Consider the following 27075-nt stretch of genomic DNA (forward strand, 5'->3'; position numbering starts at 1 on the left):
CATTCTGTCTTCTTCCACTCAACCATACTTTTATTCATTGTAGCAGCTTGCCCATAATGTCATACTGCTCCAATCTGTACAGTAGTCTTCCATGTGCTGCAGTATTAAAAGCTTTTCTAAAATCAAAGTATATGATATAAAAATTATTTTTTGTATCCAGTTCCTTTGTGACCACATCATAGTATCCAATCAAATTAATCAGACAAGATATCCCCCCTTAACAAACTCATGCTGTGTCTGAACTATAACAGCAGTCTTGTCTAGATGATCTTGCATTGCTTCCTTAACCAGTGGCTCCATTAATTTCCCTGGAACAGAAGTTAAACTAACAGGTCTGTAATTACTCATGTCATCCTTTGATCCTGCTTTGTGAATTGGGGACACATTTGCACATCTCCAGTCCATGGGAACCTCCCCTGAGTCCAAGGAAGCTTTCATAATTATGGCTAAGGGTTTTCTAACTTTTTTTAAAATAAGTGGATAGATCCTATCCACCCCAGGAGCTTTTCTTATGTTCAATTTCAACAATTTCTCCTCCACTTTGCTCTCAGTTATTACACAATGATTTAACTCCCTGGTAGAGTTGGATAAACTTTTGGCATTCACCTCTCTGAATAACTCCTGATGTGTGAATGTAGATGCAATATACTCATTCAGTGTCAGCTACCTCAGCAGGTGCATCAATAGTTGAACCATTGATGTCAAGTGGACTAATCTGATCCATCCCCTACTATATTAGGTAACAGTAAATAAATTATCCACTGGAACCACCTTATTATATTAAATATGTTAATCCCAGAATAACATATCAATGTGTGGTACCACACCAGGGTAGTGAAGAACAAAAAAGACCTGGGGGAAATTATGCAGTCAGACATGAAGTTTTCTTAGCAGGGCAGAAAGTGTGCCTAGGACAGCTCATTGGGTTTTGTAAAGGATATACAGGAATTTTGCCAGCAAGGGATAACAATATGATTATCCTAATGCATAAGGCAGTGGTCAGACCAAATACTGAGTACTACATATAGGCCTGGAAGCTTCATTTTTCAAAGGACATAGATCTGGTAGAACATGTGCAGAGAAGTTTAATAACATTAAAATGAGTTAAAATAACCCTTTTTCAGACAACACACAATTAAGTTTACTCAATACATTTAAAGCCTTAAACACTTCAGTCAGGTCTTCACAAGTGCCTATTTTACAAGCACTGCAATATGCAGGAATGAATCTTCTGTTGTTTTCCTTTATGTTCTTGACTAATCTGGTTACTCTTCTCTGTACCTGTCCAAGAGATCCACCTGCATGCAGTACTCAAGATGTAGTCTAACTAATGCCTTATACAATGGGAAAGAGCTCCAAGAGCTGTTCTTGCAGCCTGTAGACGCTGCTCAGAGAACTTCATGTCGGACTATACAATTACCGATAGGTTTCTTTCATTTGCTATCACCCAATTAGTATGTTATTCTGGGATTTATTATTATTATTAGCCATATGGTGCAAGGAAGGCTGAGGCTTATGCTGCATCAACCAAAAAAAAAAAAAAAAAAAAAATACCTGGAGAGAGAGAAGCAGAAAGGAATCACCAAAAAAAAAGAAGAATGATGATATCTAGCTCAGGACCCTGGATGTGGCAAGCATTGCCATATAAAGTAATTTGCATTTGTCAATGTTAAACTTCAATTGTCACTTCTCAACTCATCTGCCTAATTTTTCTAGGTCTTTCTGCAGTAATATGCCTCGATTCTTGTCATTAACATTCTATAGAACTTTGTATTATCTACAAACTAAAAAAAAATACTTGATATGTATTTTTTGATATGATATGACTTGATATGTCTTCATTAACAGTGTTAATATATTGGAAATAGTAGGGCTCCCAGTAATTGAATTCTGAGAGATTACACTAGTAACATTTGTCCAAGAAGAGCAGTGACTATTTACAACCTCTGCCTTCTGCTTATCTATAGTAGTAACTTGCACCTAATGCCACACTGCTCCAATTTGTACAGCAGTCTTTCATGTGGAACAGTGTCAAAAGCTTTACTGAAATCTAAATACAATGAAACTTCCTTAACTGATACCTCTCTAAAAGGGACACCTTGTTGCAGACACTAAAGCTTGGGTCCTGGCCATAGGTATTAAAAATTACATGTTAGACAAACTCTCAAATGGACAATACCAGGGGCACACATCTGATAAGTATGGGCTTGGCACAACCAGGGTCCTGAGCTGGATATCATCATTCTTATCTTTCTTGGCGATTCCCTTCTCTCTGTCTCTCTCTCTCTCAGGGTAATTCAGAAATTTTTTTTTTTGGCTGGTGCAGCATAAGCCTCAGGCTTATGCCGCCTTCCTTGCACCATATGGCTAATAATAATAATAATAATAATAATGGTTGCAAACATTTTAATAGTGTCCTTTAGGAATTTTAACCTCCTTAGATGGGGCAATTTCGAGAGTAACTGATACATGCATTTTTATTGCTAATTGGGCAATTGTAATGAAGGCACGCATTGATCAAGGTCAATTTATACTAACATTCATACTAATTAGATAGCCATGGATAACTCACAGAGCAGATGGTGAAATGTCATTAATATTTGTCATTTGCTGCTCAGACCAGAGCAGCAAAGCAAAAGGCTCAAGCTAATGGGAGTGCTGTGGCTCAGGGGAGAACTGAGGGGGGCAGTTGCCCTCTGAATCACAGCCTATTAAAATGCACTACTTGCCTGATGTTTGTGGAGCAATCAGGTACGGGACATGACACTGCCATGGGGGATGTCTTTGTGTGTGCGCGTGATGCAAGGAGTGTAAGGAAATCAGGCGACAACTCAGCATTGCTTTGGGCCTATATGAGAGCATGAAGGACAGGGTGGATGCCCTCGAAGGATTAAAAGTGAGGGTCCATCAAGCTCTCAGCTGCCCACACCAATGCCAGAGCTTGCACTTGGTCATCACGCAACACAGCAGCAGTCCCCAAGGCAGAATGCGCTGGTCCAAAGGAACTAGTAGATGTTGGTGACTCTATTGTCAGGGGAAACGGGAAACTTGCTTTGTAAAACGGAAAGGTGGAACAGGACCAGGGTATGTCTGCCAGGGGCACAGGTTGATGACGTTGTAGAGCGGATATCATCTTTTAAGGGCACAAAAGGTGATATAGTTGTACACGTTGGCACTAATGATATTAAGAGTAGGAGACCGGCAGAATTACTTAACAAGTACAGGTCACTGTTGAAAAAAAGCCGTGAATTAGGGTTGAATTTGAAAGTGTTTGCAATTCTGCCCAGACACGATAGGAGGGAGTATATGATGAGAGCCCTGTTGATCAATTCGGCCCTGGAAAGATTGTACAAGGCTCAAGGGGTAGAATTTTTTTTCAGCCTGGTCTGTACTTGTTAACAGGAGAGACTGCTTCTACAGGGATGGGATACACTTAAATAGAAAGGATGCAAGAATGTTTGCTGATGCTATCAAGGCAGTGTTAGGTGGGTCGGAAAACTGCTAGATTGGGGGGATACAAGGATTAATAAGTTAACAGTAGCCACTGGCAGAGGTGAAAGTGATTCTTGCACTGCTTCTATTGGAATGAGCCTCAGCCTGGAAAATAAGATGCAGGATATTTCAGAGACTGCTGGGAATCACTGGGGTACAAATAAACACATAGGTTGTGTTAGAGCTAAGAAAAAGAACAGGTGCATGTTTACGTGCGTGTACACCAATGCTAGCAGTTTAGTAAATAAATTTGATGAATTTGAGGTATTGCTCAAAACATCAAAGGCAGATATTGTGGGGATTTCAGAGACGTGGTGTCACACAGATATAAGGAATGCAGAACTGGAATTTGGGGAGTACAATGTCTACAGAAAGAATAGACAGGATAGGAAGAGAGGAGGGGTTATGCTATTAGTTAAGAAATACATAAAATCCAAGGAAGTGAAGCCAGTGGACATCGCTGGACAGTGCAGTGTCGAGTCAGTTTGGTGTGACATAAGCATTGGGAGATCAAAATTGAGAGTAGGAGTGTGCTATTGGCCTAATGACTCTGATGAGTATAATAAGAAACTGTACGGGGAAATTGAGTGGGCCAGTAAATCAGAGAGTCTTATAATGGGGGATTTTAATTTCCCAGATATTGACTGGAATTTGGGGGCTGGTCACTCACACACCAGCAAGGCTTTTGTGGATTTACTGGATGATTGTTTTCTACATCAGCATGTTCGGGAGGCAACTAGAGGAAGTAATACTTTTGACTTGATTATCAGTAGTGATTCTTCATGCATTAAGAATCTGTAGGTAAATGAACCACTAGGTGGCAGTGATCACAGTGTGCTGATGTGGGATTTACTCAAAGAGGTAACTACCATTAGGGGTAAAAGGAAGGGTTATTGCTTTCGTAAAAGCGACTACAATGGACTGAGACGTATTTAAATTCTATACAGTGGGACCAACTGATGATGTTACCAACAGCAAATTCAAAATTGGAAGCATTCAAAGAACTTATCTTGGAAGCTACTAGGCTTTACATACCAACTAAGAAATATTGTTCAAGGTTAAGGCCTAAGTGGATGTCAGATGAAATAATGAGAGATATATGGCAGAGAAGAAAAATGCATGGGATACATACAAATTAACACGTGACACAGAAGCCTATGATAGATACAAGTTGATCTGTAACCAAGTTACAAAGGAGGTTAGGCAGGCGAAGGCAGATTACGAGAAATCTTTGGCAAGGGATGCAAAGAAAAACAGCAAAGAGTTCTTTACTTATGTAAACTCTAGAAGGAAGGGGATGAATCAGATTGGTCCACTTGATATCGTTGGGTCAACTGTTGATGATCATGCACAGGTAGCTAACAAACTGAATGAATATTTTGCATCGACATTCACACATGAGGAGTTATTCAGCGAGGGGAAAGCCAGAGCCAGAGGTGTATTCAACTCTGGCAGTAAGCTAGACAATCTTGTAATAACTGAGAGTAAAGTGGAGGAGAAATTGTTGAAGATAAATACAAGAAAGGCACCTGGGTTGGATGGGATATATCCAGTTATATTAAAGGAGGCAGCAAAGGAAGTAAGCAAACCCTTAGCCATAATTATGAGAGCTTCCTTGGACTCAGGGAAAGTACCCATGGACTGGAGACGTGCAAATGTGACCCCAATTCACAAAGGAGGATCAAAGGGCGACACAAGTAATTATAGACCTGTTAGTTTAACTTCTGTTCCTGGAAAATTAATGGAGGCACTGGTTAAAGAAGCACTGCAGGATCATCTAGACAAGACTTCAGTTATAGCTCAGACACAGCATGGTTTTGTTAAGGCGAAGTCTTGCCTGACCAATTTGATTGGATACTATGATGCAGTCACAAAAGAACTGGATGCAGGGAATAACTTTGATATTATATACTTGGATCTTAGAAAGGCTTGTGATACTGTTGCACATGGAAGACTGCTGCACAAATTGGAGCAGTGTGGCATTGGAGGCAAATTGCTGCTATGGATAAAGGAGTGGTTGAGGGGGAGAAGACAGAGAATGTTAATCAATGGACACTGCTCATTGTGGACTAATGTTATTAATGGAGTCCCTCAGGGTTCAGTATTGGGTCCATTATTGTTTTCTGTTTTTATAAATGATATTGATGATGGTATATCCAGCTTAATGTCCAAGTTTGCAGACGATACGAAGGTTGGCAGGGTTGTCAAGGACACTACTGACACTATGCTACTGCATCAGGATCTGGAAAGGTTGAGCAGATGGGCTGAGAGGTGGCAAATGAAGTTTAACATTGACAAACCTAAAGTACTACATATGGGAAACAGCAACCCCAGAGCAACGTATCAACTCTGTGGTACTGCACTGACAGTGGTAGAGAATGAAAGGGACCTGGGGGTGGTTGTGCAGGCAGATATGAAGTTTTCTGAGCAGTGCAGATGGGCTGCAAGAGTAGCTCATGGTGTATTGTCGATGATATATAGGAATTTTTCTAGCAGGGATAAGGAGGTGATCATTCCCTTGTATAAGGCAATGGTCCGGCCACACCTTGAGTACTGTATACAGGTCTGGAGGCCTCATTTCAAGAAGGATGTAGAGATGCTGGAACAAGTACAGAGAAGGGCAACAAGATTAGTGAATGGAACAAAGGGGTGCTCTTACGAAGAAAGGCTGAAGTTTTGCAAATTAGTGTCTGGGGACGAGGCACCAGCGAGGGGATCTGATAGAGGTGTATAAAGCCTTGAATGGTTTGAGCATGCTCAATGCTGATGGGATTCTTCCTCTTGCTCAGAATAATCACCTGAGAGGGCATAAATTCAAATTAAGGAAAGACAGATGTAGGATAGACGTGAGGAAATTTACCTTTAGCCAGTGGGTGGTTGGTTGGTGGAACAGACTTCCATCCCTTGTTGTGGAAGTTGATAGCCTAAATAAGTTTAAGGCTCAGCTGGACAGGTATTTCGAACAAACAGAGGGGTGAAGTGGAAGTGGTTATTTTTTATTTATTTATTTATTATTATTATTTTCCTTTTTTTTTTTGTTGGCTGATGCTGCAGAAGCTTGCTTTCTTGCATCAAATGCCTCTACTAATGCTAATATGCTCACCATTGACGATAAGCTCTATTACAACCCTTTTTTTTTTTCCTTCTTTTGCATGTGCGTATAAATTCAAATTTTGGTAGATAAAAAAAAAAAAAAAAAAAAAAGTGTGGTAATAGAGCTAATTTACATTTATTTCAAAAACAAAAACTGTACTAACAGACTGCACAGATAATTTTGACCAGTAATCCACAAGGATTTTCCACATTCATAAATTCAGGACATCCACAAACCTCCTTTACAAAACTAAAACATCATTGTGTGAATAATGTTTTAGTTTTGTAAAGTTCATGACATTTGGTCTGAGGATACACGACACATCTGAAACTATTTCCAGGTGACAGACAGATTTAAGTTTTTATTCACCGACTGGAAAGTTGCACTCTGCAGTAGATGGCAGCACAATTGCAAAACTGTAATCATGACAGAATTTAACAACCAGAGAAAGGTGCAGTGATTTGGTTAAACATGCTGCAGACTGCCACTTTATTGGTTTAAAAAGAAGTCACTGAGGAGACACACAGTTATGCAATGGTACAGAAAATTCATAAAGAATGCATGTTTGCACAATCATCCTGACAGATGATGGTAGCTGAACAAAAGTCAGTGAGGGAAGTGTAACTGGTTTAAGGAAGTTTTATGCAAAGTACAGAGAAATCCAAACAACATGCAGTCATGAGCTTAACATAGCAAAGCCAACAGTGTGTAATATGTTCTATTACCATCTGAGGATGAAACCACACAAGTTACAGCTCATTCAGACACCACTGATAGAAAACAAAACCAAGAGGATGAAATTTTGTTACTAAATTTCCATGATTTCAGTTTTGCTGTTATGCTACAATATAGCACAACATAACAAACATTTTCTGTTTTTTTTATTTTTTTTTCCTCAATAAAAACTTGAAGAAATCCTCTAATCACTTGGAAGTAGTTTCAGATTTGTGTCATTTATCCTATTCATGCAATAACATTTTAGTTCTGTAGAGGAGGTTTGTGGAAACTGTACATTTGAGATTCCTACATATTTGATAAAAACATAAGACAGGATTATTCAGACAGAATCATTTTGACAGGATCACATTTCCCCCCCCCTTCCCAAAACAAACAAACACACAGTGCAATTTTCATATAATTCCATTCCTGTTAAAATGATCCTCCAATATTTCTTTAACCACAATTTTAATAATGACTGCACTATTTTCCCTTGAACAGAAATTAAGTTTACGGCACTATAACTAGTTCATATCATCTTCGACCTGTGATAGGGAGACATTTGTACAAAACAATCTATAAGAATCTCCGTTGAATCCAAGGATGCTCTAATAATTATGGATAAGTGTTTGCTTACCTCTTTTGTTGCTCCATTTAATATAACTGGTTAGATTCCATCAGCCCCTGCCTTATTTACTTCAGCAATTTTTTTTTATACTTTTTTCTCAGTTATAAACAAAATCATTTAGTTACAAGTGATAACTTGGTATACTTCTGATGTTTATATCACTAAAAACTCCTTCACATGTGAATGTGGATGCAAAAATTTATTTAGTTTGTTGGCAGCCCGAACAGGATCATCAAGGCAGAGGGCATAAATTCAAATTGAGGAAAGACAGTTGTAGGATAGATGTGCGGAAGTTTGCCTTTAGCCAGCGGGTAGTTGATTGGTGGAACAGACTTCCATCTTTTGTTATGGAAGTTAATAGCCTAAATAAATTTAAGGCTGAGCTGGACAGGTATTTTGAATGAATGGAGGGATGAAATGGGAGCATTTTTTTTTTTTTTTTTTCTGGGTGATGCTGCATAAGCTTGCTTTCTTGCATTGTATGCCTCTACTAATGCTCCTTCTTGTGGGCTAATGTAATATCTTGTGGGCTAATGTTGTTCATCTCTTCCCTTTTAGTGTTAACATAAGCAAAAAAATGTTGCTACTTTTCTTTGGATTCTTAGCCATGGATTCTCATCCCCTTAGTGATACAATTGCAGACTTATCTGTACTTGCTATAAGATTTCATTACTCTTGGTAATTTATAATTATCCCACACATTTTTCTTCTCTGCCACTAGCTTCCTACTCTCATTTAATTTTCCCAAAGCTTGCTTGCCATACCAAACTCACAACACTGCAATAGCCATCTACATCATCTGAGTGCAGTACCTTAGATTCTATGTGCTTCTTAACCAAGATTATCATTCCTCCTTTCATATCAACTCAGCTGTGTATACGCTGAATTCATACGGAATCTTTTCTGATACAGTGTTATCTGGGAAGATGGCAGTGGATCCGACAGATGATTCTCACTGTGAACCATCCTTGTGTCCTACCTGTACGCATTGTACTGACCATGTTTCTGATGTCCCTACTAAAGCTGCATTTGTTGACTTAACTAATTCATCAAATTTATTTACTGTACCCTTAGGATTAATGTACAAGTATGTATACAGGAACCGGTTTTTGTTTTCAGTGACTCTAACACAACACATGCATTTGCTTGTCTCATTATGACCCCCGGCAGGCCTTGTAATCTCTAATACCTTGCTTTTTCAGGCTGCTACATGTCTGAATAGAAGCAGTGCAAGAATCACTTTTACGTCTGCTTGTGGCTGCTGTTATTCTATTAGTCTGTTATACTGTATTTACTGTACCCGTAGGATTAATGTACAAGTATGTATACAGGAACCAGTTTTTGCTTTTAGTGACTAACACAACACACACATTTGCCTGTCCCATTATGACCCCTGGCAGGCCTTGTAATCTCTAATACCTTGCTTTTCAGACTGCCACATGTCTGAATAGAAGCAGTGCAAGAATCACTTATGTCTGCTTGTGGCTGCTGTTATTCTATTAGTCTGTCATATCAAATGATCATTCAGAAACAGAATGCACCACCTGTGAACAGGACTGGATGAGAATTATATCTGATAGCCAAAAAAAGCCTCTAAAAAAATCAATATATACACCAAACACCTTTGATAAGTTTTAGTAGTTAAGGCTAACTCTATAGCACACAACTCAGCTGTGTATATGCTGAATTCATAGGGAATCTTTTCTGATACAGTGTTATCTGGGAAGATGGCAGTGGATCCAATTCTCACTGTGAACCATCAATAAAGACAGGAAAGAAGTCAGGGATTCAGCTCAATGGGCAACACAGAGTTGCAGGCAGGCAGAGAGAAAGTTGGCCTTTGCCCAATTTTTAATGGAGAATTAAAAATGGCATGCTTATTTACATGATAGTAAATAAGCATGCCAGTGTAGAGGGGGATTCCTTTGGTGACTGGGTAACATTGTTTACTGTGATGTTAAGCTCTCCGAGTAGTCTTGGACACAAATATCAAAGGACCAATCAGCAGTTTGATTTGGTTTGGATTTTATTGGCACAAAAGCAACTAAGGCTATGGTGTGACACAACCAACCATTCAGCAGTGTGGTGGGTGTTATACATATTTCCCATTGTGGCTCAAAAAATTATGTCCTTGTGGGATGGCCTGGCAGGGATTTTAGTTTAAAGGTGCACTGTAATGACAAATTATTCCAGTGAAGCAAAAGAGGTACTTTAATAGTTTCGACATCTCTGGACAGGGCTAAATGATCCAATAGCAATACAAATAGACTGGTGATGAATGGGTCTAGCCTTGTGACCTATGGGCTGGACAAGTACACAACAGATTTAAAGTAAAGTGTAACAATCTGCACTCCAGTTGTGAGATATGGGAAGTAGGAGGTTCAGGCCTCTTGTGTACTTTGTCTGCAGTTGACAGATGTATTGCAAGAATGCCAACGTCTAATCAAACATAAGCACATGAAATTTTGTACCAGATGCCAATGGAATGGAATGGCATTTTTTCGGTACTTTAGATCTGGTTCAAGGGGACGGTTCTGTTTGCAACAGAAGTTTATGCAAAGTCTTCTGAGACAGGAACCTGAAACCACTGGCCATTGCTCAGGTGAGGCAGTGAATGGCTTACTGCAATTGTCATTTGATGACCCTTATGTGCATAACTGTGTAAAAATGCTGAAGTCATCAACAAAGAGGGCATCCTTGACAGCTGAAATAAGTTGTTCAGTTATAAATTAATTTTGACAGCAAAATGCTGACCCTCTAAGATCAAAGTCATGAATATCGTTTAAGATTATAAACCTCCAACCTGTCATATGCTTTTACCATATCAAAGAAGACTGACACCAGTTACTCCTATTTCAGGAAAGTATCTAGGATAGATTTTTCCAGTCTTATTAAATGGTCAAGTGTTGACCTATTTCTTTGGAAGCCACACTGTGTCTTGGAAAGATCACATTAGCTTAGAAATAAACATAAAGTGAGTACTCAGAATTCTTTCCAGGATCTTGCGTAAGCAGCTGGACAGAGCAAAAGGACAATAACTGTTTGTGATTTTTGTATCCTTTCCTGGTTTGGGGAAGGCAATTGTGCTTGCCTTCCCCAAAAGAAATAGAGGTTATCCACAGACTCTGATGAAAGATGCTGAATCATCGCATCATCGATGTAATCTGGCCTTACAGCATTTGCATTGAGAGAGAGAGAGAGAGAGAGAGCGAGTGAGCGCAGTGTTAAGTTTGTGGATAGTAAATGACCAGTTATTAGCTTCAGAGTTGTTAGAAGATAACTTTAATGGTTATTATTTGAATTTTAGTTTTGCAGCTAGAAACTTTGGAGAGTACGATGTTTTCATAGACATTTTAGCAAATGTTTCTCCTAGAGTATTAGCAATTGCAATCAGGTCTGCAGTTGTGCATCTATTATATTCTAGGATTGAAAAGGATGCAATATATATCTGCCCTTCATTTTCCGAACTTCATCCGAAACAATCTTCGAACTGGCGGTTTGGGTGATGGAAGATGCAAGGTGGATCTAAGATTCCTTCTGACTTTGATGATAAATGTAATACATAATTTGTTTTGGCACATGCACATTTGAAGGCTATTAGATTATTTGTGATAGGATATTGTGGAAATATCCCTCGTGCTTTGTTTTGTGTCTTGCTGCTGTGCATACTATCATGGTTTTGGAAATAGTAGAAACTGAGTGGAATTGAAACTGCTGTGGCTTGGATTAATATTTTCTGCTTCATTGATTGACTTCTGACTGACTGTGCAGTGTCGAGTTGAATATTGTCGGATGTTTAAATGCATTCCGGTCAGCTTGATCAATCTTCCACAATGAAATCCTCACCAGAGATGAAATGGGGTTCTGTTAAACAGGGCAGATAACAGGGGGAAACCAATTGCTTACATAGTGGTTTTCTTCAACCTTTCATGTGCATGGGGAAGAGAGCAAACAGAAAGATCAAATGTGGTAAACAAATGGGTAGGCATGTGGAAAAAGTTGTTGAACCCCATATTTAGAAGGGCAAGGTCATTATTTTCGAGCATAAACCCTATAATTCTAACCCTCCCAGATATCTGTGCTACTGCATAGAACATGTCCTCTAAAGGCTTATAGTAACAGAATGGGGATGGTTGGGCAGTTGCTTAATGACATCGAGGTCTGCGGGTCATTCCAGGTAGCAAACAGATGGAACAAATCATTAGGAGAAACCCTACTGTGAGGTGAATTGCTACCACATCTGTGTTAGTAGCAAGTGGTGTCAGTTGAAAGGGTGTATGGTTATCGACAAGGATGGAGATTCCTCCCTGGGCAGGGCCATTCCCAATTCTGTCCTTCTGGATAATTGTTCAGTGATGCAAGGAAGGGTCTTCATTTGCTTTTAAATACATTTTCTGTAAGCAAAAGGAAGTTGGTAAATGAGGAGGGCCTTGGTGTTATCACTATTTCTACAGAATCCACAGCAATTCCACTGTAAGAATTTGAATGTGGCCATTATTTCCAAAGGGCTGAGGGGACTTGGTTTTCCCAGTCTTGGGTTTATCTTTTTTCAGGAAGTATGGAGATTGTCCAGTGTCCATTTCTTTCTTGACAAAAAGTTTAAAGACTATCATCAGTCACCTCCATGTCCACTTGTTCTTGTAGCTTTTCCTTGTCAATTAGAGGTGATGCAGCAGAAAGTACTGCTACAAGCAGGGCAACTCTTTTGAGTTGGTTTTACCAAACTTAGTAACTGACAATGCAGGAGGCATAAATACTCTGATGGCAGTATGGTCACTTTTGTTTGTGTTCCAATGGTACACTTCCCAGGAAGCTTCTTGGTGTATGAGGACTTGTTATTTATTGGTTGTTTCAATTGTTAGGGCAAGATTGCTAGAGTGGTCATCAGATTGTAAGATTGTCAGAATTACACTGTAATTTTGATTTAGTGATCTAGAATATCTTGATTATACAGCCTACATCTAGTCTTTAGATATTTATGTTACAGAGATGATGATCTTTAGATCATTACTCTGCAACAGAAATAGCTGGGTATCCAATAAATCTCATAATCTCAAAGTTGTGTTAATTACCCTAATTTTGATACAATGATTGAGAATATCCCATATCTTCATACAGTCCCCCCACCAACAACCCCAATTAAGAAAATAGGCATTTATGGCTATTTTCTTTATTTTTGCTAAGCCAAATTTTACTAATAATCATGCAGGGGAACTTACTTAATTTTAATACTTTATGGTACTCTCTATAATTCTAACTAAGAAAATTATTCTGAGGAATGGCCCACTGCTTCATTTCTAGGGTTTTGTGTATATTTATATAAAAAATTACACTACTTACCTACTTACAAGAGGTCAAATGAACTAATATTTAGTTAGTTAAATTTTATTCAACAGTAAGCATGTTTTCATTAAATTATCCAACATAGCACCAACCTCTTTTTAAAATGGAATTTCTGATTAGGCTTAAGCAATGTAAGGAAAGAGGGAAATGATCTATTGCTTCTCTATCTCTATTCCATTGAACCATGTGCTCCCAACAGCAGTTTGGCAATAAAGCATCAGGTTCCATACTATGAGGAAATCTCTTTCTTACTTGGCTTAACAAACCTGAAAAAAAAAAAAAATAATAAAAAAAAATAAATAAATAAAATAAACAAACAAATAACATCATGCATGAATATGTAACTTTACTTTTGAAACTGAAAATAAAACCAAGCTTTCAGTTCATTCTCAAGTTCCAGTAGCTTTGAAAAGTTTATAATTCTTATGCAGTTCATTCCATTTGTTACAATTTCTATCACACACTATCTCGTCTTTTGACATTTTATGGGTATCTCAGTGACATCCAATAATCCTTACATTTCAAGGTTACAGCTTTAAAATGGAATCTAGATTTCTGTAATGGCCACGTGAATATTAAGATAGTTCATTTAACTATTAACTAAATCACTATACATTAAGGTAGCGTTTTGGGAACCTTGCCGGAACAGATCCCGAGACCACGAATAAGCTCTTTTTTTAAGGTCAGAAAAAAAAAAAGAATAAACCAAATTACTACTATACTAAAATTAATATTACCTATAATTAATAATATTAATATTACAAAAATTCTAGTGGATAATTGCTATATACAATTTATGCATAGTGCATTATGTATTATTTATTACATTATTAGCTTTTACCTATTCTATTCTTTTTGAATAATTTGAAATTAGAGTTAATCAGAATTTCTTACCCTTTGCCAGCCTCCTGCTTACCAAGTGTCTTAATTCTGACTGCTTGTTCTTGCAAAAAGTGCCGTAAACAGTTTATTTATACATGAGGTTTTCTGATTAATTGCCCAACAGCAGGATGCCAAGTAGGATACCTGAATCCAGTGATCTTTTGGTGAACTGTAACCTCAATGTGGATGAACCCAAACCTCTTCCTCAGATCCTCTACAGGGTTGTTGTGTTATGTTACCTATTTCTGGATGTGGTGGGGGGGGTTTAGATTAGGGTGTTCTTCTGTTATTTGAAGTTTTCTTTCTTGTTTTTAAGGAAAATTTATAAAAACGTTTGAGGCTACTTCTTTAAACAGAAAACAAGGGGTTGAATTTAACCAACAGTACTTTTTAACATATTTAAAAAGACAATAAGATTAATATAAAACAGAGCTACAGGGTTCTATAGATTCTACGTTGTATGGATATTTTAAAAGAATAAAGAGTACCTCAATCAGGTCTGTAGAATAACTTCAAGGCAACGCTCACCAAATATAAATGGCTAAAATAATTTTAAAGAATTCTTGCACTCACAGCCTATGAATGATTCGACATACCCCGAGATCAAAGGTGAATGTTCCCAACCTGACCCCAAAACATATCTAACCACCCCCACAAAACCCTGAGTGATAGAAGACATTGTGTCACAATAATTAAAATTTAACCAAAATGAAAGAATTGATCACGGTGATGATATAAATTAAAAACACAGCAATGAAATAAATTAAAACTATTTTTATGAAACTTTTTTTTCTTCCTTAAGCGGACTAGGTTTTTTGAGTGACCATCTTGATCACAGGTTGGAAATGGCACATAGTGCCATTTCCAACCTGTGAATTCCAACCTAATTCCAACTGTGTGCCATTTCCATGTATGGCACATGGAAACCCCAGTCATTTAATTATGACCATTGTGCATGTCTATGATTTTTAATACCTTTTAAATTAATAGAATAAAGGAATGAGATATCACCATGGTTATATATATATAAAAAAAAAACCACCCTAAAATAAATTACCTCTGACTGTTTCCATATTTGTAATTTTTCCATGTTCTTGTAAGACAAAAGTGACATTATTGCTGAATTGCGGAAATGATAACTCCTCATTTTCTTCTGTTATTGAAGCTAATACTTCTGACTTCAGACCAACAGAAACTGCCCAAGCTGCAACCAAGTCAGTTATGATACCTGAATAGAAACCACAATAAATAAAAACAAGTCTGCAACAATGCAATACAGTACACAGTAGCCATAATCAGTTCACCCCTACTGTGATGGTTTTATAGAGAATAATAAAAAAAAAAAAAAAAAACTAATTGATTGGAAGTGTTCATGTTGAGCTGATGTGGAAAAGGATTATTCAAAAACTTTAATAATTTTTGTTTGCTGCCAACACTAGATAGCGTGGTGTTGACACTAAGAAGATAAGACATAGATGGGTAAAATAATAAATTTTTGATGTGTTGTCCTTTGTTGGTTCCAACTCATTAAATGAAGGAACTGCATTTTCATTGGGAGCATGGGATCAACAAGGTTCTTCAAAAAAATCCTAAAGCTTAAAAGTCAGAAGGGTTCGAAGTAGATAAATGAGAGGCCCCTATGGAGAAATTAGGACAAAATCCTTTAACTGGGGAAATATGCCTGCCACAGTTGCATGACAGAGCATGATATGCGGAAAAGCATTACTGTGTATGACGGGAGGTTGAAAAGTTTCTAGTCTTTCATAGAAGGAATATTGAAAGTTGTGAAAACCCATTTATTGTTCAATGTAGTTTCCTATTAAGTCAACACTTTCTGGCATGATCTACTAGCTTCTGTAATCTGCTCAAATTAAATTCAAAAAATTATGACTCAAACCAGTTGTTGACCACATCTATCACAGCATTGTTACTATTGAATTTCTGTCCTTTTATGTCATTTTTGGGATTTATAAATAGAAAATAGTCCAATGGAGCCAAATCTGTTGAGTATGGCAGATGCTGTAATAGCTTGAATCAACAGTCTCACATCGTTGCCCAAGTCACAAATGCTGTGTGAAGCGGTGCATTGTCTTGATGCAAGATGAAGACTCTGATCAATTTCCCACGCCTGTTGAGCTTCAATTTCTTGTAGAAACATTTCAGTAGGTTAGAATAATACCAGGCTTTGATAGTGGCATCTTATTCCAGGAAGTCACTCTTTCTGCACTCCAGAAGATGGATGTTAGGACTTTTCCAGCTGACTTCTGCACTCAAAATGTTTTATGGGAGGGAAGAAAAGGAATGCTTTCACTGTTTCAGCTGTTGTTTTGTTTCGGCGTTGAAGTGGTATACCCAAGTTTTGTCCATAGTGACATACCACCCCCAAAACCTAGCTTCATTGCCTTCAAAATGCTGCAGCTTCTAATCTGCATTCAGTGCTTTAGGGGCCTGCCTCGAAGAAACCTTCCTTCCTAAAACGTTCACCACAAATATTGTGAGCTCACGCATGGGAGACGTTGTCTCAATATGCTTCAATGTTATTCTGTAGTCTTGCATGGTCAGGTCATGAATGGCATCCACGTTTGCATATGTTGACATAGTAACAGGCCTCCTACTGTTTTTGTCCATGATTAAATTCTGCAACCTAGTTTTGAGTGGCATATGAAGAACAAGATTTCCTTAATTTTTGCTACATGCCTTCATTTACACAGTTTCAATGCATGTTTCAAGTTATGTGCATATTTATTTGACAAGTGATGAGCAGGGAGAAAGATTCCACCAAAATATAAAGAAATGGAAAAAAAATGTTCCTGGGGGTATGGAATGTCAATATGATGGCCAACTATTGAAAGATGCTAAACAGGGGAAGAGCTACCGAAACTAGCTGCCTCAAAAAGTATGTTTAAGCCAATCTTGTGCATAATAAATCCCATTTGTGACCATCTATGTTTGACAAGAGGATGCAGCCTTTGATACTTTTATACAAAAAAATTAACCTATTTGTAAAAAATTCTGACGTGAGAGGGCAAATTTCAAATAACTTTTGAAATTTCCATTAAAAATATATTTCATATTTCTGATTAGCAATAAAGCATCAGAGAACTTTCATTGAAATGCTGACTGGTGTTATCTTGCAATAAATATTCTTGTCAAAACACTGACCAGACAGAAAATGTAGCAGAATTTTATTTTTTAAATAGTAAAATCAAGTCCAGTATAAATTGCTGTTAATAAAAAAACAGCAATTTATACTGCAATTTTCTTTCTTATGCTGTTCAATGCTGTTTTTTGCCCCTCAACTTGTTTTATTGTGTACTCTCTAATCTAATATAACTGTCTTCCAGTCTTCTGGCCATATATATTTTTGTATTAGCAAGTGCATGAGTTAGATTTCATTATTCTTGCACTTTTGCTTATTACTTTGCTGCTTTAATTTCACCCATTATTTTCAACATATTTTATATTATATTATTCTGGTTTCCTTCTTCTCTAAATTAATTTCATTTTAATACATTCATACTTCGTAATTTCTAAATATTGGGTAACCATTACTATTTTAAGTTTGAAATAATCAAATATTTCATTCTCACTAGAGGTGCTGTCTTTGAATATTCACATTCTGTTCACAGTGTCTGCTTATTGGTTGTGTAATGTCAGGGATACAGCTGCTTACCTCAGACCCTTCAGGGGAAATCAAAACACTACATTCATGTTTTGTTCACTGGAGTGTATTGTAGCTTCCTCTTGAAAAGATGGAGGCAGGTATAGGCAGCTGAATTTTCTATTCTTTTTGGGTATTTTCATTTATTGTTCATTAGGCAGCAATTTTATTTAATTTACTCTCTCTAAATTGTATTTTAGTTTGCAACAGCCTTTGCTAGTCAATGAAGATGCATTGTCTTAATGGCATTCAGCAGGTTTCATCTAATTTATACAGTAGTCTATGTGCAGTAGTATCATAAGCTTTCCTGAAGTCCAAGCATATGATTTCAAAATTATTTCTTTCATTTAGGCCCTTTGTTAATGCATCACAGTAACCAATGAGATTAGTCAGAAAATAATGCCACTTAAAAAATCCATACTGTTTGTTTGTTTGTTGTTTGGTTTTTAGGAGCATTAGCAACTAAGGCCATATTGCTTCGGGATATGCGGTGGTCATTCCCTGACCTTTCCACATCCTCCGTATTTGGTAATCCATACTGTGACTGCAATATAACTGCATCCCTGTCTCCATGGCCTTGCATTACTTCTTTAACCAGTGACTCCAATTTTTTTTCCTGGAACAGAAGTTAAGCTAACAGGTCTGTAATTGCTCTTGTCACCTTTTGATCCCCTTTGGTGAATTGGGGTTACATTTACACATCTCCAGTCCATAGGGACCTCTCCTGAATCTAAAGATGCGCTCATAATTATGGCTGAAGGTTTGCTTACCTTCTTTTCTTTTACCCTTAATATAATTGGATAGGTTTCATATACCCCAGTACCTTTTTCATGTTTAGCTTCAACAATTTCTCTTCCACTTTCTTCTCAATTATCATAAAATCATTTAGCTCACAGTTAGTGTGATAAACTCCTAGCATCCCCTTCTCTAAAGAATTCCTCATGTGTGAATGTAGATACAAAATGCCTATTCGCTTTGTCAGCAACCTGAGCAGGATCAACAGTTACACTATCAATATGAAGTGGACCAATATGATTCGAACCCCTTCCTTCTTCTGTTAAGTGAAGAAGTCTTTGCTGCTTTTCTTTGCCTTCTTTACAAATTATATGTCTCATAATCTGCCTTAGCTTGCCTAACCACCTTTGGTGACTTTATGGACTAGTTTATATCTATCTACCAAAGGCTTCTGTGCCACCTGATTTATATGCATCCAATACATTTTTATTCTCTACCACAAGTCTCATCAGTTCATCTGATGAGACTTGTGGTAGAGGTCCCGGGCGCAGAAGAAAATATTGGGCCCCTTAAAAAAAAGAGACAGGGAAAATAAAAATACATGTTAACCATTTTTTAAAATAAATAAAAAATATTATGTAATATTAATGTTTTATTTCCAATAAAATTTGAATATAATATATGTGTTTGTTTGTTTGTTTGTTATTTGGTTTTTAGGAGCATTAGCAACTAAGGCCATATTGCTCCGGGGATATGCGGTGGTCATTCCCTGACCTTTCCGCATCCTCCGTATTTGGTGGTCACGGGCTCGAACCCCGGTCTAATCAAGAAGCGTTGTGCTCCGCACTGCTGCTCCTGCCCACCTGGCTACGGAGGCGCCTATAATATATGTGTAATATAATTAATAATAGCATAATAATAATCACCAAGTTTTGAACCACAATGTTGTTACCCTTACAAAAGCAAAATTAGTTGAACATATTAGTTCAACTAATTTGTTGGGGTTTTGTGTATAAAGTTGGGGTTTTGCGTGGGCCCTTCAGAAGTCGGGGCCCAGGGCACATGCAGGGTGTGCCCACCGTTAAATCCGCCTCTGTAGGTCTCATTTAGGCCTTGAACATATTTCTTAGCCTAGTAGCTTCTACAATTACTTCCCTGAATGTTTCCCATTTAGAATTTGTTGTTGGTAACATCAACAGTTGGTCCCAATTCCAATTTAAAAACTGTTTGAGACCAATGTTGTTACCCTTACAAAAGCCCTTCCCTTTACCCTTGGTTTGATGTGGTTTTGATGGCACATGGGCGACTAAGGCCATCCCTTTATCCTTGACAGTAGTTGTGTCATCAAGTAAATACCACCTCGGTGTACTGTGATCAGTGCCACCCAGCATGTATTTTACTTGTGGATTCTTAAAGGATGAAGAATCACTGCTGATAATCAGATCAAGAGTTCTGCTTCCTCTTGTTGCCTCTAACATGCTGAACATGCTACTGTAGGAAACAGTCGTCCAATAAATCCACAAAGGTCTTGCTACTGTGTTAGTGACCAACCTACAAGTTCCAGTCAATATCTGTAAAGTTAAAATCCCCCATTACAAGACATACTGATTTACTGCCCCACACTATTTCTCTATATAGTCGTTTGTTATACTCAACGTAGTCATTAGGTCTATAACACACTTCTAGTCTAATTTTCATTTTCCCAATGCTTAAGTCACACCAAACTGACCCATTGCACTGGCCACCTATTTTAACTGAATGCACTGCCTTAGGTTTAATATGCATTTTGACTAAGAGCACAACTGCTCTCTCTCCTGTCCTGTTTGTCTTTCTGGCCCACTTCCTTAGAGGAAGGATACTCTGTTCCTCTAACTTTGATTAATTTATCCTATGGTGGGATGATCCACCCACTGGCCTGGTATCCACTCCTCTCCCAACCATCCTTAACCCTACACACTCTTCCCCCCCCAAATTATTCACCCCACCATCGTTATCCTTATCGGTAAAACAGCACTCTGACCTAGTCTTACCTCTCCAATCACTTTCGTTCTACAATTAACCCCTATCTACAGTACTTTCTACAATTAATACCCTTCCCTACCTGTGGCCACCTGTAATTCTATAAACCTTTCTGCATCTTTTTAATTGTTCATCCTTGAGAACAACTACCCAGGATCATTCATTTTGCGGACTTACCCTACTCCTGTTCTATTCTGACATGTCCTCCTCCCCAGTTTTTCCACCCTCAAAACCACCCTTTACCCTAGCTTCCCTATTTTACACTGACCTAACCCTGCATATACTCAGTTAGCCTGCCTTCTTACCCCTTTATCCTCAACCAGCAGGAAGTTTCTCTGTTGTTTTCAGGTTCCACTGATTTCCCCTCTGAGAAGTACTCAGACAATGCAATGTTTTCCTTTCTGGGTCACGAACCACCCACCTCTTATTCTGTCCCAATCTTGCTCCTTCTCCTCCCCTGGTGGATGCCTTTGTGTTGTCTCTTTATCCTCCTCTTCCCTCTCTTCCCACCACAGCGATCCCCCTTCAACAAAAATTCTGTTTGTTGGCTGAGCCAGCTTTTGTTCATATAAGCAGGGGTCAGCCTGTTATTGAGGGTGATTCCCTGGTGCTGCCTAGACAAGTACACATTATTGTTTCTGTATAAAAAAAAAAACGTGAGTCCCATAACAGGGTGCTGTTGCTTAATAGTTAAACCCGGGGCTTGTATCTGGTGAGTATGGGTTTGGCACACCCAGGGTCCTGAGCTGGATATCATCATTCTTCTCTTTCTTGGTGATTCCCTTCTACTTTTGTCTCTCTCTCAGGGTAACTCGGGAATTTTTCTGGCTGGTGCAGCATAAGCCTCAGGCTTCCTTGCATCATATAGCTAATAATAAAAATAATAATAATACTACACACCCTGAATATATGTCAAGAAAAAAAAAAAAACCCAACCAAATCTGCAAATGACCCATGTGCATGTAGTTTTATGATAATTTTATGATGGCATCCTTGGATGCCATCATAAAATTATCTGAGGGGAGGCCCCACAGACTGGAGATGTGCAAATGTATCTCCAATTCAAAAATGGAAAACAAGGATATTTATTTTACCTGTTAGGTAAAATAATGGAGTCACTGGTTAAAAAAGTTAAATTAACAGGTCTGTAATTACTAAAGAATCATTGGTTAAAGAATCATTGCAGGATCATCTAGACAAGACTGCAGTAATATTCAGACACAGCATCAGTTTGTTAAATGAAAGTCTTGTCTCACAAATTCAATTGGATATTATGATTTGGCTACAAAGGAACTAGATGCAAAAAATAATTTTGATATCATATACTTGGATTTCAGGAAAGCTTTTGACACTGTTGTGCATGGAAGACTACTGTACAAATTGGAGCAGAATGGTATTAAGGGTAAGTTGCTACAATGGATAAAAGGATGGTTGAGTGGGAGAAGACAGTGGGTGGTAATCAATGAACGCTGCACTTCGTGGACTAATGTTATTAGTGGAGTCCCACAGGGTTCGGTGTTGGGTCCACTGTTATTTTGTATATTTATCAATGATATTGATGAAGGTATATCAGGCTTAGTGTCGAAGTTTGCAAATGACACAAAGGTTGGCAGGGTTGTTAATGATAGTAATGGCAGTGTGTTACTGCAACATGATCTAGAAAATTTGGGCAGATGGGCTGAGAAGTGGCAACTGAAGTTTAACATTGAAAAATGCAAAGTACTGCATATGAGTAGAAGTAACCCCAGAGGTACTACACTTAGGGTGGTATAAAATGAAAAAGACATGGGAGTAATTGTGCAGTCAGATATGAAGTTTTCTGAACAATGCAGACAGGCTGCCAGAGTAGGTCATGGGGTTTTGTCAATGATATACAGGAATTTTGCTAGCAGAGAAAAGGAAGTGATAGTCCCTCTGTACAAGGCAATGGCCAGGCCATGACTTGAGTAATGCATACAGGTCTGGAGGCCTCATTTTAGGAAGGATGTAGAGTTGCTAGAACAAGTACAGAGAAGGGCAACAATATTGCTGAGGGGAACGAAAGGGTGCTCTTACCAAGAAAGGCTTAAATTCTGCAAATTGCTGCATTTGGAGATTAGACACCTGTTAAGTGATCTGACTGAGGTGTATAAGGCATTGAATGGGTCGAGCAGGCTTAATGCTGATGGGATTCTTCCTCTTGCTCAGATTATGAAAGCCTGAAGTGGTATAAATTCAAATTGAGGAAAGACAGTTGTACAATAGATGTTTGGAAATTTGCCTTTAGCCAGCCGGTGGTTGATTGCTGAAACAAACTTCCATCTGTCATTGTGGAACTTGATAGCTTATAAATTCAAGGAAGAACTGGACAAACTTTTTGAGGAAATGGTTGTGCGTGATGGAATTTTTTTTTAGCTGATGTTGCTATAAGCTTGCTTTACTGAATCATATTCCTCTACTAATGCTAATGACTGACTGTGTGAAAGTGTTGTGTCCTTATACTAGACAACCTGGATGAAACAGTGGCATTTTTGCTAAATATGCCTAGCTTTCTTGCATAATTTTTGTGTTTATTAATCCTATCATCTCAGTTATTACACCAAATGAATGACAGGATACTGTTTTTTATTTGTTTATAATTTAAGCATTATTATAGCCAAGAGTTGCTCAATGCCTTCTGCATTAACTTGCATTTTTTCTTGTTTGTTTAACAGAGTTTGCTCAAAGCTTTCTTATTTCTTAGTTCATTGCTAAATAAGTTATTTTTTTTTTCTTTGGATAAAAACCATGAATAAATGTCTGATTAAGCCTCCCGCCACTACGGGAGGCTTAATCAGACATTTATTCATGGTTTACCATAGGCAACAATAAATTTGAGTGAACAGTCTATAAATGCCTGCATGCCAACAAATATAAATAAATAACAGAAAAAACAAAGTTCAAGTTCATTACTGACAAGGGGACATGTAAGACAAAAGTTAAACCTTCACTAGCAATCACTTCATTATATTTAGAATACAGTTACATTTCTTATTAAATCACTCTCTGCCAAAATCATTAGACAATCCCCCCATTTTCTGTAAACCTATTCAAAATATACTGGTGGGTCAGATGTGGTTTCTAGGCTATGGCTAACCATCTTGTTAAAATAAAATTTAGTTTTCTAAGAATTGATCCAAATATGAAGGGAGTTCATGAATCCAGGATACTGATAGATAAATGAGAGAGATTATCACACTCACTTATCTAATTATATTTACCTAGCTATTAGGAGCTGCTTATACTTAAAAGTAGTGTTAATAAATTTAGAAAAATTTATTATACATGGTTGGTTAAAATTAAAGTGCATCACTTTGTAGGCCCACAACCACTTATTTGCACATAGCTGAAATTAAGAATGGATAGTAGTCAAGCTATGCAGAAAGTAAGGATGCAAAAAACAAATTTCGATAAATTGCCGCCATGGGGAAATATGGCACTATGAAGAATTATAAATATTATACTGTAATTGTGTCCACAGAAGAAAATTGGGAACAGGTGATAACAGAATGGCCACAGCAATTCATCATGAGTTTTGCACTAAAAGAGGTGCTTTGTTGGTTAAGTTCTATTATCAAAACAGCAGCAATTCGTTGCTAGTGGAAAAGGTTGAGATATGAGCCTCTGTCAAGAAATGGGTTACAAAAATGTGACACAGAAGTCCTAGCAGGTGGACAGTTTGTCTGATGACACAACAGAAGGCAACCAATTTTTTGAAGGCACAGTTCATAAGGTTCCCATTGCAATAACCAACAGTGTAGTATGTAATCTGCATTCATTTGCTAGTGGAAAGGTGGTTGTTACACAATTAAACCTTTCATGATCAACTGTCTGCAAGGTCCTGCAAAGCATGCCATAAATGTATCCCCATAATTAGTATATGGAATAGTAGCTGACTCCTAATGATCCTGAGAAAAATCTGGATTTGCTCTTCAGTTCCTTCACCTTCATCCTGGTTAGGATAAAGGTGGACAGTGCAGATAACTGGTTTTGTTAACATTCTGTGGACAGATGAGATGCACTTTCAACTGATCCAACTGAATAGTAAGGCCAATGACCAGAAATGTTGGATTATGGACAATGCAGTAGAAAGTCCTTCCTTCTCGGAAGAGATCCAAACACATGGTCCCATAGCGTGTAAGGTGACAGGTGTGCGATTTCATCAGCTCATACCTGTGTGTTATTCCTAAAGTTTAAGCTAAACGCTGCTTAGACATAAGGCCCACAGAGTGACATGGCTGCTTTATATGTTTTTTGAAGAATGCATAATTTTCTATCTGCTCCCAACTTCTTGGGATTCTTACTCACCTGACCACAACCCGAGAATAGCCTAAATAAGTTTAAGGCTCAGCTGGACAGGTATTTTGAACGAACAGAGGGGTGAAGTGGAAGTGGGGTTTTTTTTTTTTTTTTTTTGGCTGATGCTGCATAAGCTTGCTTTCTTGCATCAAATGCCTCTACTAATGCTAATGCTAATAAATTAGATAGATAATGCTTCAATTAGAAATTTTTATTCATAAAGAGAAATTTTTGGTTGTGGCATTATGTGAAGGGCAAAGGGCATATATCTTGAAGGAAATGTTATGCACAACAATGGATAATGTCAACACTGCCAATTGTCAATTAAAAATATACAGCAGCATTTCTTCTTAGTGACACATTATGGAATTTATCTTTTTTTGTATTATTTCTTTCTGCATTGTCTGACTAAGCCCTATTTGGCAAGTAGCCACTTTCCACCTACAGACTACTGATGTGATGCAGTTTATTTATGACTACCTCACAATACTTTATTATACTGTAAAGAATTTCAATAAAATTTCCTTACCTGATCCGCCATTTAAGATTGAGGACAGAGAAATAATAAATTCTTTATGGGAAGATTTTGTACCAAATTCAGATTTCAATAAAATGCTAAGAACTAAAACATCCTCCAACTGTTTCACTAATAAATTCCAATGTTCTACATCCAAAGAAATTGATTCCCATTCATTGTCTCCATTGATATCTTTTTCCTCTTCTACCATACCTTTGCAGTTTGCTTTAATTGCTGCTTTACCATCTTCCTCTTTTGAACTTTCTTGTATGTTTATTGGTTCTGGAGAAAAGCTCCTATATTCTACTTGAAAGGAAGATGTCATGGAAATGGAAACTGTTCGGGCTATAACTGCTGCAACATATGCTCCTACATTATTAGTAGCCTGAGAAAGGAGGGTTCTTACCATTTCCCACCACATGCTTAAATGATCATTTTCACTATTAATGAGATGAGGATCTAAAAACAGAAATGCACATCAGTACACTAACATGATGTGGCTGCAACCACAAAAATCAAATTCAAACATTCAAGAAATATATCATGAAAAATATTTACTTCACAAGTATTTGTTTCATCCATTACCAAGATTTAAGATTAGCTATCACAACAGAATAACCTTACACCTACACATTAACTCTACATACATTACCTCTACACAATGTCAAATCTAATTGTTGTACACATGTCAAGATAGTCAGAAATCCACACTAGAAGGTATGCCTAACTCCTTAATTGAAATACACTAGTAGGTATAAATACACTAGTAGGTATGCTAGTATATTTCCTTAATTGAAACTAAAGTTAGGAAATATACTAGTATGCTAGTATATTTCCTAACTCCTTAATTGAAATACACTAGTAAGTATGCGCCTCCGTAGCCAGGTGGGAAGGAGCAGCAGTGCGTAGCACACGCTTCTTGATTAGACCAGGGTTTGAGCCCGTCACCACCAAATATGGAGGATGCGGAAAGCTCAGGGAATGACCACCGCATATCCCCGGAGCAATATGGCCTTAGTTGCTAATGCTCCTAAAAAAAAAACCAAATAACATATAAATAGCTAGTATATTTCAATTACATAATAATTCATGCTTTCTACAATACAGAGTTCCTTTAAAGCAAACAAAACTTCCTTTCACCTCTAATCTTTCTTGGCACAAGATGTTAAGAAGTAAAGATAATGGAGTCATTATTCTACAGCCTATTTCAAAATTCTATAGAACAATGTATGAGAATAACATTGTTCTACAACTAAAAATAAGAAATCAGGTTCCTATAAACATACATTTCAAAAGTCTTTAATTGAGATATTAAACAATCATAAATTGAAAAAACATAAAAATAAACTAAAATAAAGCTTAACAGGAAAACATCTAAAACAACTATTCAATGTGACTTCCATTTTGTTCAATGCAGCATTCAGCACCATCAATCCACAATTTGCTGGCACATCTTATTATTTCAGGACTATTCTTAATAGTTCAACAGCTTCCAAAATGTGATTTCTCAATTTGTGTTGCATGGTAATATGTGTAGAATGAACCATGGATTTCATGTGACCTCACACAAAGTAATCTAAGTGTGTGAAGTTGGGTAATCATGGTGGTCACTGTACAGGGTCACAATCCATCAGTTATTGCATCTATATATAAAAAGTCAGAAACATCAC

At 37.5% G+C, this 27075-nt stretch overlaps 1 protein-coding gene across 1 annotated transcript in view; it reads right to left on the reverse strand.

The window, feature by feature from the left end:
* The window catches only part of Rab3-GAP (Rab3 GTPase activating protein), a 606356-nt gene that overhangs the window by 126646 nt on the left and 452635 nt on the right, over nucleotides 1–27075 (reverse strand). Inside the window, exons 23-25 of the mRNA XM_090376553.1 lie at nucleotides 25418–25864; nucleotides 15214–15384; nucleotides 13367–13540 (exon numbers count right to left, since the gene is read on the reverse strand). Of these exons, the coding sequence (XP_090232679.1) occupies nucleotides 13367–13540; nucleotides 15214–15384; nucleotides 25418–25864 (792 nt within the window). The remainder of the gene's footprint in view (nucleotides 1–13366; nucleotides 13541–15213; nucleotides 15385–25417; nucleotides 25865–27075) is intronic.

The sequence above is a fragment of the Mastigoproctus giganteus genome, chromosome 6, assembly GCF_048544385.1.
Source record: "Mastigoproctus giganteus isolate SK-2022 chromosome 6, ASM4854438v1, whole genome shotgun sequence".
NCBI lineage: Eukaryota > Metazoa > Arthropoda > Arachnida > Uropygi > Thelyphonidae > Mastigoproctus > Mastigoproctus giganteus.